We start from the raw sequence: 15606 nt of genomic DNA, 5'->3' as shown, positions 1-15606 counted from the left end.
CTGTTTAGATATTTGCATAAACGTATAGGAGAACAGGTCCTTCTAATACATTGCTTGGTGAGTGTAATTCTTAGGACTATATAAGTGGAAGTGTGTGATTTGAATGGATCTTGATGCTCATATACACTCTAACTATAAGCAGCTGGACGTAAGATGTGATGGAAGTATGAATCGAAATGTTGATTAAAAAGAGAGACCATCAGCTAAAGAATTAAAAAATGTCACTTTAACATGGTGAGGGTGATGCCTCCAGTGGAATTCAAATAGGCCTAAGTTGTGGGACAATGAGTGTGTGTGCGTGTTTGTGTGTGTGTGTAGAAAGGCATTTAAAAAATTTTTGAACAATGCAACTATGTTAATGAACACTTACAAAAATACTCACTCACCAAGTGAGTAAACTATTTTCATGCCAAAGAAGTCAGTAAATGTAAAATCTATTATTTCACTTGTTTACAAGTTTGGTTTTTTAGTGATATTAGTGTGATAAAGCTTTTTGATTTTCCAGAATATTTTCAGGATTTTTTTCAAAGTTTATTTCCATTTGTGCTTATGCATTTTCATGCTGTGGTGGGAATCAGTTTGACCTATAGTTGATGTAGATGCAAGATTCAAGAGTACTTATGAGTGCTTTGTAGTATGTGAGCTTTGTGTATCTAGGTGTCTATACTGGCTTCATATTTGGCAACATCTAGCTTACGGTATCTTCTAGATTCTAGCCTACAGAAACTATCCTACAGAAATTTTCTGAGTAAAGAGTGAAGCACTTTTGTAAGCTTCAGATAAGAGCATAAGCTAAATGTCTTAAATGTAAATGCAGATGCAGGTACATGTAGAGGAATCATGACGGCAAGAAAGCGGGGCTTAAACAGTCTGTGAAATTCCATGACAATCCATGGCCGTCTGTAGAAACAGTGGAAGTAGAGATGTTTAACGCAATTTCAAAATCCCAACCAGGCACATTCTTTAGATCCAAAAAAGAGGACACGTCTAAGAAAAAAAGAGCACCCAGTTTTAGTGCTGCTGTATATATGACATGATATGAAGAAGAGCAACAAAAGACCAAACTTTGTGCCTATAAATATTAAGAGAATCAAAGCCAGGCAGGGCAGCCAGAAAAGTAGGACTGGCTGTAAATGACGCTAATGCTAATTAGCACTCAATTTGCTGACTAGCATGAACAGCAAGCAAGTAAAAAAAAAATAGATGCCAATAACACACACAACTGAGTTTTCGACCGCAGCCATTAGCCTACTTTTATAAGCACTATAAAGACAGTGCATTAGAACCAGTGAAAAGCTTCAGTCTCACAAAACTGCTTAATAGTTAAAGTCTAAAGGAAGCTTATTGCAGCCTGGATTTACACAAGAAATGATCATGAAATAAATACGACGTACACTATAAAATTCAAAGTGTCTCAGATGTAGCGAGTACAGGACACATGCTGTGGATGAAAATAGCTACTCTGCTGTATGTAGTGTGTGTGTGTAAGATGGAGAGAGCACGCTGTGGGGGCTCTTTGAAGTCTTGTTAATGCTCTTTAATGAGGCAGGAGGAGATGAGAGGCGATTATACCCATCCTCTTAGACACACACACACACACACGCACACACACGCATGTGTGCACACAGACACGCACACCAGGCACATCTCCAACCCTCCTACTTGTCTGCAAAGCAAAGGATGTAGCCATCATGCCACCCTTCGCCCTTCAGTGAATCATGAGATTTAAACATCGTCACATCATATTTATACAGTCTTCCTTTCTCTCTCCAACACTCAGACGCGCACACACATACACACACCCCTCCAAACAGTTTCTGTCATGGATTATCTCTAATCTTGGTTGGTCACCACAGCTCAGCAGTAATACTTACATATTTTGCATGGGTTTGGTGTGAATTGCGGAAATGTCTAGTATGCCCCAGCTCTAGCCACTTACCCAGTAGTTTTGTCCCTCAGCCTGAGATCACGGAGTGTGGGCGGAACAGTACAATATCACTTAACTTTGGACCAATCATATTCAACACTATGGGCCAGGTTCATCAAGCGCACTGCCAGATTTACTGTGATGTCAACATGTCAAGCATGGTAAAATGTCTGATCATTCGTAAATAAGGATTATCAGCCTGTTTTACCCCTTCTGTGTCATTTGCATTCACGCCATTAGTGACTCACAACGCAATACCATCCTGCGACAAATACCATGTTAACGGATGTGTGTCCTAACACACCAGAAATAGAGCCAATCTATGAGACTGTGCTGTGTTCATAAGCACAAGAAAGTAACAACGATGTACCAACACACAACTGTAAGGGCATTATTGCAAATACACCAGTCAGCCATAACATTAATACCACCTGCCTAATATTAATCATTGAATACCTTTTGTCCTTTCTTGGAACACTTTCAGTAGATACTGATCACTGCATGCCAGAAAAAAACCCACAAGACCTGCCCAATGTTTTGGAGATGCTCTGACCCAGTCGTCTAGTCACCACAGTTTGGCCCTTGTCAGAATGGCTCAAATTCTTATGCTTGCCCATTGTTCCTGCTTTTACCATCACCTTCAGGAAAGAATTGTTCACTTACTCCCATATATGTCACCCCCTTTACATATAACACTGTAGTTGAGGATAATAATGATTTTAACCTTTCAGGGGTACTAATGTTATGGCTGATCTGTGTATTCCACAGTTCTGGTCCTGAAACTTTGAAACAATGAGGACTAACTGATTAACAAGAAAATTTACAGACACCCACAAAGAAAAAAAAATGTTTGATACTGCAGTTAAGTGCTGAGGATGGGTCATAAAAATCTCATTTCTTTACCTCTTTGATCAGTTTTTCCTCATCTGTTTTTGCTAGTTTCGGTCAGTGTGATGTAACATGTTAAACCTGAAAAAGGGCTTCCATCAAAAATGGCTTCTTTTTTTTTTTTTTTGAAACATTTTTGGCTTTGTTACATCTGCTTGCTTGTGTTATATACTGGTATTAGTATTATGTTATTAACTATGTTTTTATTGTAATTTTGGCAAAAAAATGTCAAATTGTCAATTGTATTTGCTAAGTGTATTGTATTTGCTGGAGAATAAGGCCTTAATACGTTTCATATGTGATATTTAAATAGATTTGTTTGGAGATTGTGGCACTAGTATCTGAACCAATAACACTGTGAGGTCAGAACTAACTGTGTTATAACTACAGAAGCTGAAATATAGTTCATGAACTTTCTATATTTGCTAGGAGCAAAAACACATTTGTGAGTGGAGCATAGGTCAGTACCTTATGTAACATTTCAAATTACCTACACAAGCTATCTAAATAATTCTGCTTTTGATTACAGGTATAAAGTCTCTGTAGTCTAAACTTGACCGCTACTACAAAATCTCCACCAATTAGCTAATAAAGATGAGTGAACCTCACACACATCCCCAGCTGCTGGCTCCATAGATATTACATGAGCTCTATTACTGGCAAATTATAATATCAGAAAGTTGTCTGCTTCAATTTGAATCCTAATAGGATCTGACGAAGAATGTTGTTCCCTGTTTTGTTTTGTATAATAGAAAAGTTCATTGGGAATCAGCTTCTGAGTTACGGGCAGCACCTATCCTTGTCCTTCACGGCCGAAGCGACGGAGCTGTTGCCAAGGAGGGTGACTGTGCTTCTGGAAGGATCTGGAATATCGGTCAGTGCCAGCCTGTATTCAGAGCAAGACCTGGAGAGTGGGCCTGGATACACCCCTTATAACACTTTTACTCTCAGGTATGTGTGTTCCTGTTTGTGTGACCATAATTTTTGTAGAAATGAGATGTGTCCAGGATGTTTAAAAAAAAAAAAAAAAAAAAAAAAAACATGATGGAAAAGTTTATTATAAGGATTCCAGCTTTAACAGGTTAGCTTATGGTTAGGACGCTGAAGCTCGTAGGTAGTTATAGCAATACAGAAGTTGGTGGAAAAATGTCAATAAGAATATAGACTTTGTTTTGCTGATTGTTTTAACACATTGAAATAGTTTAAATATTGATTCGCTGTCATGCAACATCAACATGGAAACTTGAAAGGAAGAGGACAATGGAGGTCAATGTCAATTTTGGAACATTTCTATTGGCCCATTCATCATTGCCTATACAATATATAGAACAACTGCCAGTAATTTAGAGCATTTCTATGGGGCTGTTCATCCAGAATTGTTCACACAGTGTACAGAGCTACTGCAGAGTTCAAACCATAAAGAAAATTATTAACAGAAACGGAGAGGCACGTTTTTGAATGGGTTAAGTTAAATCATTATTGGTTGAGTAAGTCAACAAGAAATGACTAGAAGTGAAAATCATATGCCTGTTTGTTCATTCTGTTTGTAATAGTGTGTGTATATATATGTACAAAACTCAGTACACAGTTGCCATAATTGTTGTTCAGGTTCACAGAGTAATTTGCATATCAAAGAGCTGAAAATAGGCTCTGCTGGATGGAGACATTTCAGTGGGTGCAAATGGTAATCCTTTAACAGACTGAGCCATAGAAGGTTCTAATGGAACTAATACAGTAGGCTTGTCATCATACACATACAGTGTAGTATTATTTGAAGGGCTTGTTATATACGATTTCATATATGTTCCTCCAGTTTCTCCTCAGAATAGATCCAGTATGGTTTATGCCTTAAGTTTCTTTCAGTATACAGCAGTTTATTGCTGCCTAGTCTACATAACATACTAATTTTGCCTTTCAAAGCATAGGCTATACTATAGTGTTTTCAAACTGCCAGTAATAATTACTGATATCCTTAAACATGATAGACAAAATGCTCTAATCTCATATGAATCCATTTTTTACGTCCCGAGAGAACAATATGTCACAGCTTGTAAGACGGAACAGGCCATCGCTGATTCCTCTTTCTTGTGCTTTGATTAATTCAATTAACTGAAAAGACTCAAGAACCACTATCAGTATAATTACGTTCCATCGCCTAATTGTAGGACACATTAGGCATAATAAGTGTGGCATGGGCCCATAATTGTTCAGCTTGGCTAGTTGCCTGGGGCTTTCAAAAACGCAGCAAATTGCCGCTTTGGGAGAATGGTTTCATTGATGGTTATCGCCACAGGAGCGCTAATACGCTCATACAGTCACTGGCGTAGGTTTCATTTCAAAACCTCATCAGTGAGGTTGAACAATCGAAGTGAAAATCACGTACATGACTGCCATTTCAACATTGATTCAATGCCCGTGACAAACATTCGCTGCGAGAGGAGCTCAAACATGCCCACACATACCAAATTTTAAAGAAATTAAACAATTGAATACATTAATTTGGCTCCTGGGAGCTTTGTACAGAGTACAGGCTGGCTCTGTAGAGCATTTTGTGATGAGTTCTTTGGAATACTTTAAAGGTGCAGTAGAATGCATCTATTAAAGGTGCTGTATGCAATTTTAATCCAATAAATCTTTTGTTAAATTCAGCAAATGTTTTCTCATAGCTCTTTGGTCTGTTTGTACACTGGAAAAAGGGAAAACAAACAAACACAACACTATTCCAGCCAATCATCTACAGAGGGCATTCATGCACAGGGCATGGGAAGGGGAAGGGCAGGGTCACTTGCTAGCTAGACACATTGTCAAGGAGAGATGGCAGAGAGTTGGCTGGTTTATGGCACTGTAATTAAGTCTTTCGAGTTGGAGCTGTCCTCTTGTTGTGTCCTCTCAGCATGATGTGCTCCGGGTTAGCTTTTAGCCTTGCCCCGACTCTCTTAGTTTGGTTTAGCTATTAGTCTTACCATTCAAAAAAGGAGGATTTCACTTCTGATGTATGTATAACCTCAGTCTGCTGAGGTAGTCCAGTTTTTTTTTTTTGAATGAATGGACATTGGAGAGAAGAGATGAAAGAAGCTGGTCAGCTAGTGTCAGCCTAGTGCAGATCCCTGTTTGCCTCTCAGGTTTGCGTAGCAACCCATATCCTCATCACTAGCTGAGTCTCATGGAGATGAACTGCTCTCCACTATCAAAAACACTATGATTTCCTTAAGTCACCAATGTATTTTACATTTTCTCAAGCTTTCACTAGACAGCTGGATGAATGTAAATTTTGGGAGTGTGATAAAACTAGTCAAGACTGTTACATAGTGTAAAGTATTTTGTAATTTGCTTGTTTTCCAACTGTGCTTTGATTATGCTGGTAGCTCTCATTATTCAACAATGCCAAAATACATTCAAGGACCTCCTTAAATATACTGTAAACAAACCTACTTAATTAGAAATCTCTCTCAGCAGAACTATCACAGTTGTAATGCAGCATGAACACAGTGTTGATACTGGGATCTTTATTAACTTCATTAACATTGAGTTTTATACAAATAAACAGATATTCATTATCAGAAGTGGCCTAAAGCTCTATATTTATTTAACACAGTATAGGACCAGAATAAAAATAATAATTGATCTATCGAGATTTATCCAACTGTCTATATAGTTAAGTCTGTTGACACTAAGATGAACCTCTAAGGTTCTCGAACACATTTGATGCAGTGTAACTCTCTCACTCAACGAAACCAGCCCTACAGTTGAATGTGCGCCTTACGTGTGTAGTTAAAATCCATAAAACCAATATAACACAACATGAGTTCCCTCCTGACTGGTGTGAAATAATGTCACTGCACATTGGTCCACATGCCATATCCAAACACTCCAAACAAACAGACAATGATTGTCTCTGAGCACCATTCATCCTCTCTCTCTTACTGCACTATATTAAATCCAGAACCAGAGCACAAAAAGTCATAGTAGGTCACATTGGCTTTACAATTTACGTGAAGAAGGCAGTCAGAATGTGATCAACCTTAGGCAGCAAATAACTATTATTGATTACTGACAAAATACACATATGTTAGTCTTGACCCTCTCAACACTGGTGACATTGTGTGATAGGGGGTGTCCTAACTAGTGAGTGGTAATTGGAAATGATTAAATTGGGGTGATTTATTATTATTATTATTATTATTATTATAAAAAATAAAAAAAAACATTCTGACCATGAACAGAATAAAGGGTGTGTAATTGTTTGTAATTGTGTAGCAACAGTCTCACAGTCACTACCTATACGGTGACCAATACAGTAGGTGTTTCTAATAATGTGACGAGTGATTGGAAATACAAGGTAATACATTACTTCCTTAATTACTTTTTTAAAAGGAGAGAATTCAGCCTATTCCTTATGGCCTTATCATCGTCATGAGTAAATCTTGGTCAAAAATAAGCCAGGCTAAAATAAAGTGCCTGTCTGATCTTTACAGGGCTTATAATTAGCTTCTTTTTAAAGCTGTCTGCATGAGCTGGTGAAGATATGAGTTTTAGAGCTAGAATGGTCCATGTTTTGGGGAGCAGCCTTAATGTGAATATCGAAAGTGTGAGGATAAGTGTGTGTATGTGTGTGTGTATGCTTATGTGAGTGGGTTACTTGTTATCAGATATTTTTGTCTGTTTATCGGCGGGGTGCGGACTTCATGCATAAACATGATGAAGTAGAGTCACGACATCTGTGCATGCGCAAATGTGTGACTGTGTGACTCTACGTGTGTGTGTGGCATTGACAGGCGGTGGTAATGCTCCCTGACAGATTTTGAACCTGTGTTCTCTCAGGGCGTGTTCACAGCAGCTAATTTTAATCAAGCTGTAAGAGCAGGGCGAGGAGCAAAGGATGGTAGTCAGGGAGTGGAAAGTGAACAGGTGGAAAGGGTAACGAAAGAAGTGAAAGAAAGCAGATAGTAAAAGTCTGTATAGGTGTGAGGATGTGTGTGTATGTGTGTGTTTATTTACACATTATGGCACGATGCATTCGTTCTCTGTTTCACAGCCTTGTGCCACCTAAGGTGTCACACCTGCCGGGACACAAATCCAGCACACACACACTCACACATACACAGCTGACAAGTTGCATTAACCTGAGTTTTTGTCCCCAGGTTAATCGAGAGGGACGTAAATCCAGCTCTGAGTCCGTTCGAGTTCCGGCGTATGCTCAGCAACCTGACGGCACTGCGCATCAGCAACGCAGGTGGACAAAACTGTGAGTATGGTGTGAAAGGCCAAGCATTACTTCTGTAGAGCAGAATTTTCCTTCCATATGTTTCAAGTACAGAATAAAGTTAGAATAAGCTATAGTTGCTTCAAATGTTAGGTAATAATCGCCTGCACATTGCATTACCTCCATTACTGAGCAGTTTAATGGAAAGACTATACTAATACTGGGCCATATCACTTCATTATGATATGGATTCCACAAGATGTTGGAACATTTGTTGTAGATGCTGGTCCATGTTGACATGGCTGCGTCACACAGTTTCTGAAGATTTTCCAAGACAACTTTCAAGCTGTAAATCTCCTGTCCTATCACATCCCAATGATTCAGATGTGGTGACTGGGAAGGTCACTGAACTCATAGTCATGTTCAAGAAACCAGTTTCAGAATGACTGTTCTTTGTTTAAAATGGTGCATTATCATGCTGCAAGTAGCCATGAGTAAACTGTGGACATTAGGCAGGTTGGATTCATGGATTCTGGGTACCTCATCAAAAAAAGAGATTCATCAGACTAGGCTACATTTCTCCAGTCTTTAACTGTCCAGTCTTGAGCCTACTGCAGCCTCAGTTTTCTGGCCTACAGATATACAGTACAATATGATTACAATTGATAGTTTGTAGTCTACAGAATGATCAACAGAGCAGCAGATGTTTCTGTAATGAAGGTACATAACATTGAGAATGAAGTATAATTCAAAAATAGAATTCAAATAGAAAAAAACCCTAGAGAAATCCAGAGATACATAACAAGAAATTAACGTAAACAGGTAACTACAGAAAATTATTTATCATTCTAGAAATTCTTGTCGTTGCCTGAGTCTGGAGTTTTTTAGCATTGACATCAGGGACATTTGGACTAAACTACATTTCGATGAATGTAACATCAACATAATCTATTTAAAAATATGGGCATTTCATCTTCACTTACAAAGAATAAAACTGAAGATATGTCAAATATAATTGATATATGCAATTCTTATGTGAGGAAAAAGCTAGGACACTCCCATATTTATTACTTTTTAAAATATCTAAATTTAGAATCAGGTAGACTACACCAGATGCAAAAGATTACAACATCATTTATGAGGATTTTGGAGAACCCTCCAGTCTTATTTAAACCTCAGAAGTTTAGTTTGGTTTGCTCTTCGCTGTTGAAGTGAGTGGTATCACCATGAAATGATCAACAGAGCTGTAGATGATTTCGTAATAAAAATACACAACACAGAGAATCAAGTTGAAGAATAAAATAAGAATCCAAAATGCCTCCAGAAAAATCCAGAGGTGAATAACAAGATTATCAATATTATTTATCATATTATTATTATATTATTTATATATTATATGTCAATATGCATACTGTAAGGAAAAGAATTCCTTTAATAAAGTGATGACAAACATTTAAATGCCTGTGTAGGTTGTTTGTCTATGTAAATCGTTCACCTTCTTGTTCAGTATTCAGTGAGCGGTGAATACAAAGACAGCTCTTTTTAATGAACCAGCACAAACACTTCTGCACATCCTCAAACTGTCATATCTTGGCTTTGGAGGGAAAAAAGTTGACGACTGACGACTCAAATGAATCCCCAAACAGCGCTGGAGGTGACTTATCAACTAAAGGCTCTGAAAAGGCAATAATGTGAGAAATTGTACAAAGAGCACACTCCTTTTTTCTCTGCTATTGCTTTTTTATTCTCTCTCACTGAAAAGGATTATTAGCCCATTATTATTCATTTGTCAAATGTTCAGCTACAACCTCGGCTGCTTTGTTCTGCAACACTCGCACTGACAGCTCCAGTTACTGATGCAAGACATCTGCCATGGAGAGATATGCTCTGGTGTTTATGTGTGTTTGCATGTGCCACTGAGTGTATGTATGTGTAGCCAGGGGTTAAATTGGGATTTAGTGAGGTGAGGGAGCTCAGTTTCTTCTGCCATCAGCCCTATTTTCGTTCAGTGTGGAAACTATACAGTCCACTGTGTGTTATTTGGAGTCTGGCGTTTTTAGCATGTACATCATGGAAATTTAGACAAAAACGCATTTCAATGAATCTAACATGAACAGTCATGTGAAAAAAATTAGGACACTCCACGAAAACCTATTTTTTAAACACATTTAAGCATCTGGACATTTGATGTTCATTTAAACAGTATCGGGAGATATACTAATATAGATGTTATAGTTCTTTTCTCGATTCCCTAATTGCATTTTACAAATTCTTTCCAATGGGTTTCAACGAGGTGTACTGATGTTTTCACATGACTGTATATCTAGCTAGCTGGCTGCAAGTATGGCTTTACCTTTTCAGTGCTTTAAGGGACAGCCAATTGACAAAATGTGGCTATTCTGCATTCTTTCCAGGTAGAGTAACAGTAATTCCCTATCTTTGTTCATTGCTATGAGCTGAGCCAGTAACAGAGCAATTTAGTAATTTCCACTTCCTACTCAGTAGGTAAGGACACCCCCATTATAAAATTGTACCAGTACTGGGTAGGTGAAAACTAGCCAACTGCATCTTTTCAGATGAATGCCAACAGCATTTTTGGACAGCTAACCATGCTTGAAGGTGAACACTTACTGCCAATTCTGTTTCATCAGCTGCAACAAACACTCACACCCGTGTGGTGTGTTCTGTCCATGTATGTTTCTCAGTGATGTGGACACCAAGGAACTTGAAGCTGCTGACCCTCTCTACAGTGGTCTCACTGATGGAGACAGGGGCATGCACTCTCTCCTGTTTCCTGAAGTCCACTTCCAGCTCCTTGGTCTTGCTGACGTTAAGAGAAAGGTGGTTTTCCTGGCTTTCCTGGCTAACCTCCTCTCTGTAGGCTGTCTCATCATTGTTGGAGATCACAATTGCCGTGTCACCAGTAAATTTAATGAGGACATTGAAGCTGTGTCTTGTTAAGCAGTCATAGATGTAGATGGAGTACAGCAGCGGGCTGAGCACACATTTCTAGGGGGCCCGCCAAGAAGTTCAGGATCCAGCTGCACAGAGAGTTGTTAAGACTTGGTGTCAAGCCTTGGTGGAATGATGGTGTTGAACGCTGAACTGTAGTCCACAAACAGCATCCTCAAATAGGTGTTCTTCTTGTCCAGGTGGGAGAGGGCAGTGTGCAGAGTCAGGGCAATATCATCATCAGTGGATCTGTTCCGCCTGTATTGCAGTGGATCCAGGGTGGCAGGTAATGAGGAGCAGATGAGCCTCTCAAAGCACTTGCTTGTGATAGGGGTTAAAGCAACTGGGTGCCAGTCATTTAGGCAGGTAATGCAGCCTGTCTTTGGAACAGGGACAATGGTGGCCAGTTTGAAGTGTGCTGGCATGACTGAGAGAGTGAGAGAGGTGTTGAAAATGTCTGCAAAGATTCCAGCAAGCTGACTGGCGCATGCTTTAAGCACTCTTCCGGGTATGTCCTCTGGGCCAACAGATTTATGTGTGTTGATGCAGCTTCGGAGACAGAGGGTGGGTGGGACTCAGCAGTTGATGGTGCTTTCGCCTCAAAATGGTGGTTTAAAATGAGCATAAAAGCAGTTTAGCTCATCTGGTAGTGTGGCATTGGTGTTTACCACGGAGCGAGAGGTCCCCTTAAAATGCTTCAGGCGTTGGTGAAGTTGGTGGAACTGTGCTTCCACTCTGGCTCTGTACTCACGTTTGGCTTCTTTCATGTTCTTAAGGAGAGCATAGCTGGCTATTTTATACTTTTCTGTATTTCCAGATCTGAAAGCAGTGCTGCGTGTGTTCAGAACAAACTTCACAGTTGAGCCATTGCTTCTGATTGGGGTAAACACAAACGGTCTTTGTGGGCACAACATCCTCTATACACTTCCGTATGAATTCAGTGACTGAGTCTGCGGTGACTGAGTCTGCATCTCACTCACTGCATACTGTTTTTTTATACAGTGATAGAAAACATGCTAGCATCAGTTACGCGCACTGATCCTTTTTACCATGTGCAGTGTGGATACTGAAGTGGCCTGACCATTTTAAGGGCAGATTGTAATGAGTTAAAGGGGACAAAGCATTGAATGCATTAACAGTGAGATGTTCTACAACATACAGTTGACTGGATTTGCCATGATTGCATTGGATATTAAGTGCTTTTTACTTTGAATTATAGTCAGCTTAGCTCTGTTTGCCATATATATAAATCATAGGTGTGTTTTGCCCCAGTTTATAACCTGTGAGTAGCAATGGTTGAAAAAATAAAGAGCATAAACATGTGTGTGTAGATATAGCAGAAAGTATTTTGATGGTTTGATGGTTCCAGCACTGGTTAGAGAGTGAGTGTGTGGGTGAGAATGTTATTTCTTTATCATTAGTCAGAGGAGCTGGGGGTCTCTGAAAGGGAGAGAAAGACCCCTTCACCTCGACCATGTTCCTCCACTGCTCCATTCAGCCTGTATTGATTAATTTATCTCTTCTTCATTTATTTATACACATATCAAAGATTCACTCTGCCAGCACCAGTGCACTGAGTCTGTCTATGTATGTGTGCTTGAGTAAGAAAGAGAGAAAGAGACAGAGAGAGAGGATGAGTTAGTTCAGCAACTGTCTATTGTGGAGTCTAACACTAGTGGACATATAAGGACTGTATATATACATATCAGAAAATGATGACCACCTACTAAAAAGGAGGAAAAACACCCTTTGCTTGGATAACCCTTCTGGCATCAATGGCCTGTAGGATGTTCTAGAGCCGGTGTTGTAAAGGTATACAAGAATAGACTTTTCGCACATTGAGTGCCACCCAATGGCATAACAATGGTTCCCCACTGGCCATTGATGCCAGAGGGCAATGACGACTCCGGTGAGTGGCTGGATGACTAACACAAAAATCGTACATGGGAAAATATGAATTATAGACTGGATATACAACCTTGATATTTAGAGTATAGAAATCAGCCTGAGCGTCAGTTCCTGGCCTCCTGAAGAAAATAATGTCCCTCCTGCTTCATCTCTAAATATTGAAAGATGTGCCCTAACCTTCCCATAAGGCAGGCCTTTGAATGGACGTGTGCTAAGATTAACCAATTATAGATTTTCTCTATCAACCTTACTTCCCTCTAGGGTGGTTATATGACAGAAGATAAACGTTCAATCTATGTGTTTTTTTTTGTTTTTTTTTTAGACGGGAGTGTATTAAGATTGCTATCCCTGCTAACGCCACACACTAGCATGCATGCCATTATCTTATCCCAAGGCCGTAGGCTCTTTCAATTATCTATCTCATATGTGCTCGCCTTTCTTCATGGTAAGGATCAATACAGAAGTGACAGAGCTGGGCCAAAGTCAATTAAACTCAAAATGTCTACCACTGAACTTGAAAAAAGGCCAACTATTTAACCTTTACACTGATGCATGGATGTCTTTGCTTAAAGGAATAGCCTCATGCGTCTTCTTTCTCACCTCTTTAAATAGGTTTCATTAATCTTTGTAATTTCTTCAAGATGGAAACGTGTTTACAGACTATGGAAGTGTTTCCCAACACTGGTCTTGCTAGGCCTCCTGCACTGTGCTTCGAAATCCTTCTGAAAACCTTCCAGTCACAAATGCAGATACACTTGTCTATAAGGCTGTTTTCATTACGAGCCTCATTTCTCACTTCTGATTATTTTCCTTATTTCGGATCTGATCTTAGTAGTTCACATCATGAACTAGTGATTCATAAACTAGTGATCTGCATCTGTCCTGAAACAACCCTCATGCACATATTTAAATCAACCTCAAATAACTTCATGGGAATGAACCTCATGCATCATGAACATCAAACTAAGGCTTAATCTCAAATGGCTTCCTACTTCCTAGTGCACTTTGTGAGTCATAAAACTGTGTGCCATTAAATATGTCCCATAAGGAATTACTCACTAAGAAAAAAAAGGTGCATCAAATGGTTCTTTGAGTAATAGAGGAACCTCTTTCAGTACCATAATAAACCAAGTTTGTAATAGAGTGTGAAGTGTAACCTTACATTAACTACATTAAGCGAAGGTTCTTTGTACCTTAAAAATGTATTTTTTACACGTACACATCTTTGTTCTAAATATAGTTCTTTACAGACCCAGAAGTGCTTATGTAATGTTAAGCTCATCTTAAATGGTAGAGAGAGTGGTAAATGTGATTCTCTCTCTACTATTTAACAATGGTCTTTGTGCTAAGATACTTTTTGGTTGAACCTGGTCCTAACTGACCTAAACTGGTTGCTGCTATAGCTTATGGACAGTTATCCCAGTGCCCAGATCCCCACTTGGTCTGTATAATTATTTTGTTGCTTGTTTTGCTTTGTATATACATTTTTTGTACCAATAAGTAAAATAAAAAATAAATATATAGCATAATGGTTTCAAAAGGATTGCCAAAAAAGCTACTTTTATCTTTCCAATCTGTCTTTGCTTTATTTTTCCAAACTTTGCTTTGCATCACAAAAAATCACTCAAAAATTGACAAAAAAAACTACTACTGATGTAGGTATATAAAGTATTATTATTATTATTTTTATTAAATGGAATTTTGTAGACAGATGACATAAACCTGAAGTACAACACAGAAATCGAGGGCATAAACAGAATATCATAAGTCATTGATGAGGTAGTTGAAAGGCCTGGAAGAAATAATGTATTGTACTGGAACCTGCAGTATTTATTCATTTTTAAACCCTCACACTCTCCTATTTTTTTCTCTTCCAATCTCTCCTACAGACACTTCCCAGCTCTCAGGGGTAAGCCTTACCTCTGCTTTCCCGATTGCGTATCCCTCGGACAGCTCCCGTGGACCCCATGCCCCATGGGTAGAGATGTGTACATGCCCTCTTGGATTTACAGGACAGTTTTGTGAGCTGTGTGCACCAGGCTTCACCAGAGAGACTCCTAATGCTGGACCATTCTCACGCTGTGTGCCCTGCAACTGTAACCAGCATGGCACCTGCCATCCAGAAACAGGTGTGTATATGTGTGAATGTGTTTGTGGTAAGAGGGGTAAAATGACAAGAAATGTCTTGAACTGGTGGTCTCCAGCATGTGGACCCACAATTCAATTCCTTACTCTCATAACTATATAACTTACATTTTAGCTTAAACGTTTGTTGTAGCTACTGAAGGCTAGTATAATTGCAATGCTTTGGCAGCAAAAATAAGATTACAATGAATCAGTTTCATTTGATGTATCCATGGTAAGCACACTAATTTTTCATAGGAAAATACAGACAGCATTTTGAAACTGCACCCAGTTTTTTACACACATACACTATTGCTGACACAGGTTTTTAAATGCACACACACACACAGCTCGTCTAGTCCCTGCAGAGAAGTATTGCCAATAGAATAGGACTCTCTGGAGCAGATAAACATGAACCAATTAGCATGAATTCTAATGCCAGACGTGGGCCAGAGAGCTGTAAAGCCCCCCAGCATTGAGCTGTGGAGCTGTGGAACTGTGCTCTCTGGAATGATGGTGCTCCATCCAATACTTTTGGGCTGGGTTGGGGAGTATGGGATGAGATGGGGTGGTGATCATCCAACATCCTGACCTCAGTAACATT

At 39.2% G+C, this 15606-nt stretch overlaps 1 protein-coding gene across 2 annotated transcripts in view; it reads left to right on the top strand.

Annotated features, from left to right (window-relative positions):
• The window catches only part of lamc3 (laminin, gamma 3), a 161336-nt gene that overhangs the window by 88367 nt on the left and 57363 nt on the right, over positions 1–15606 (top strand). For both annotated transcript variants that reach the window (XM_072674061.1, XM_072674054.1), the window contains 3 exons: positions 3568–3766; positions 7957–8060; positions 14768–15007. In XM_072674061.1, coding sequence (XP_072530162.1) covers positions 3568–3766; positions 7957–8060; positions 14768–15007 — 543 coding nt within the window. The remainder of the gene's footprint in view (positions 1–3567; positions 3767–7956; positions 8061–14767; positions 15008–15606) is intronic.

This window comes from Salminus brasiliensis, chromosome 1, assembly GCF_030463535.1.
Source record: "Salminus brasiliensis chromosome 1, fSalBra1.hap2, whole genome shotgun sequence".
Lineage (NCBI taxonomy): Eukaryota > Metazoa > Chordata > Actinopteri > Characiformes > Bryconidae > Salminus > Salminus brasiliensis.
Note: the sequence above shows the minus strand (reverse complement) of the source record. Positions and strands in the feature narration are given on the sequence as shown.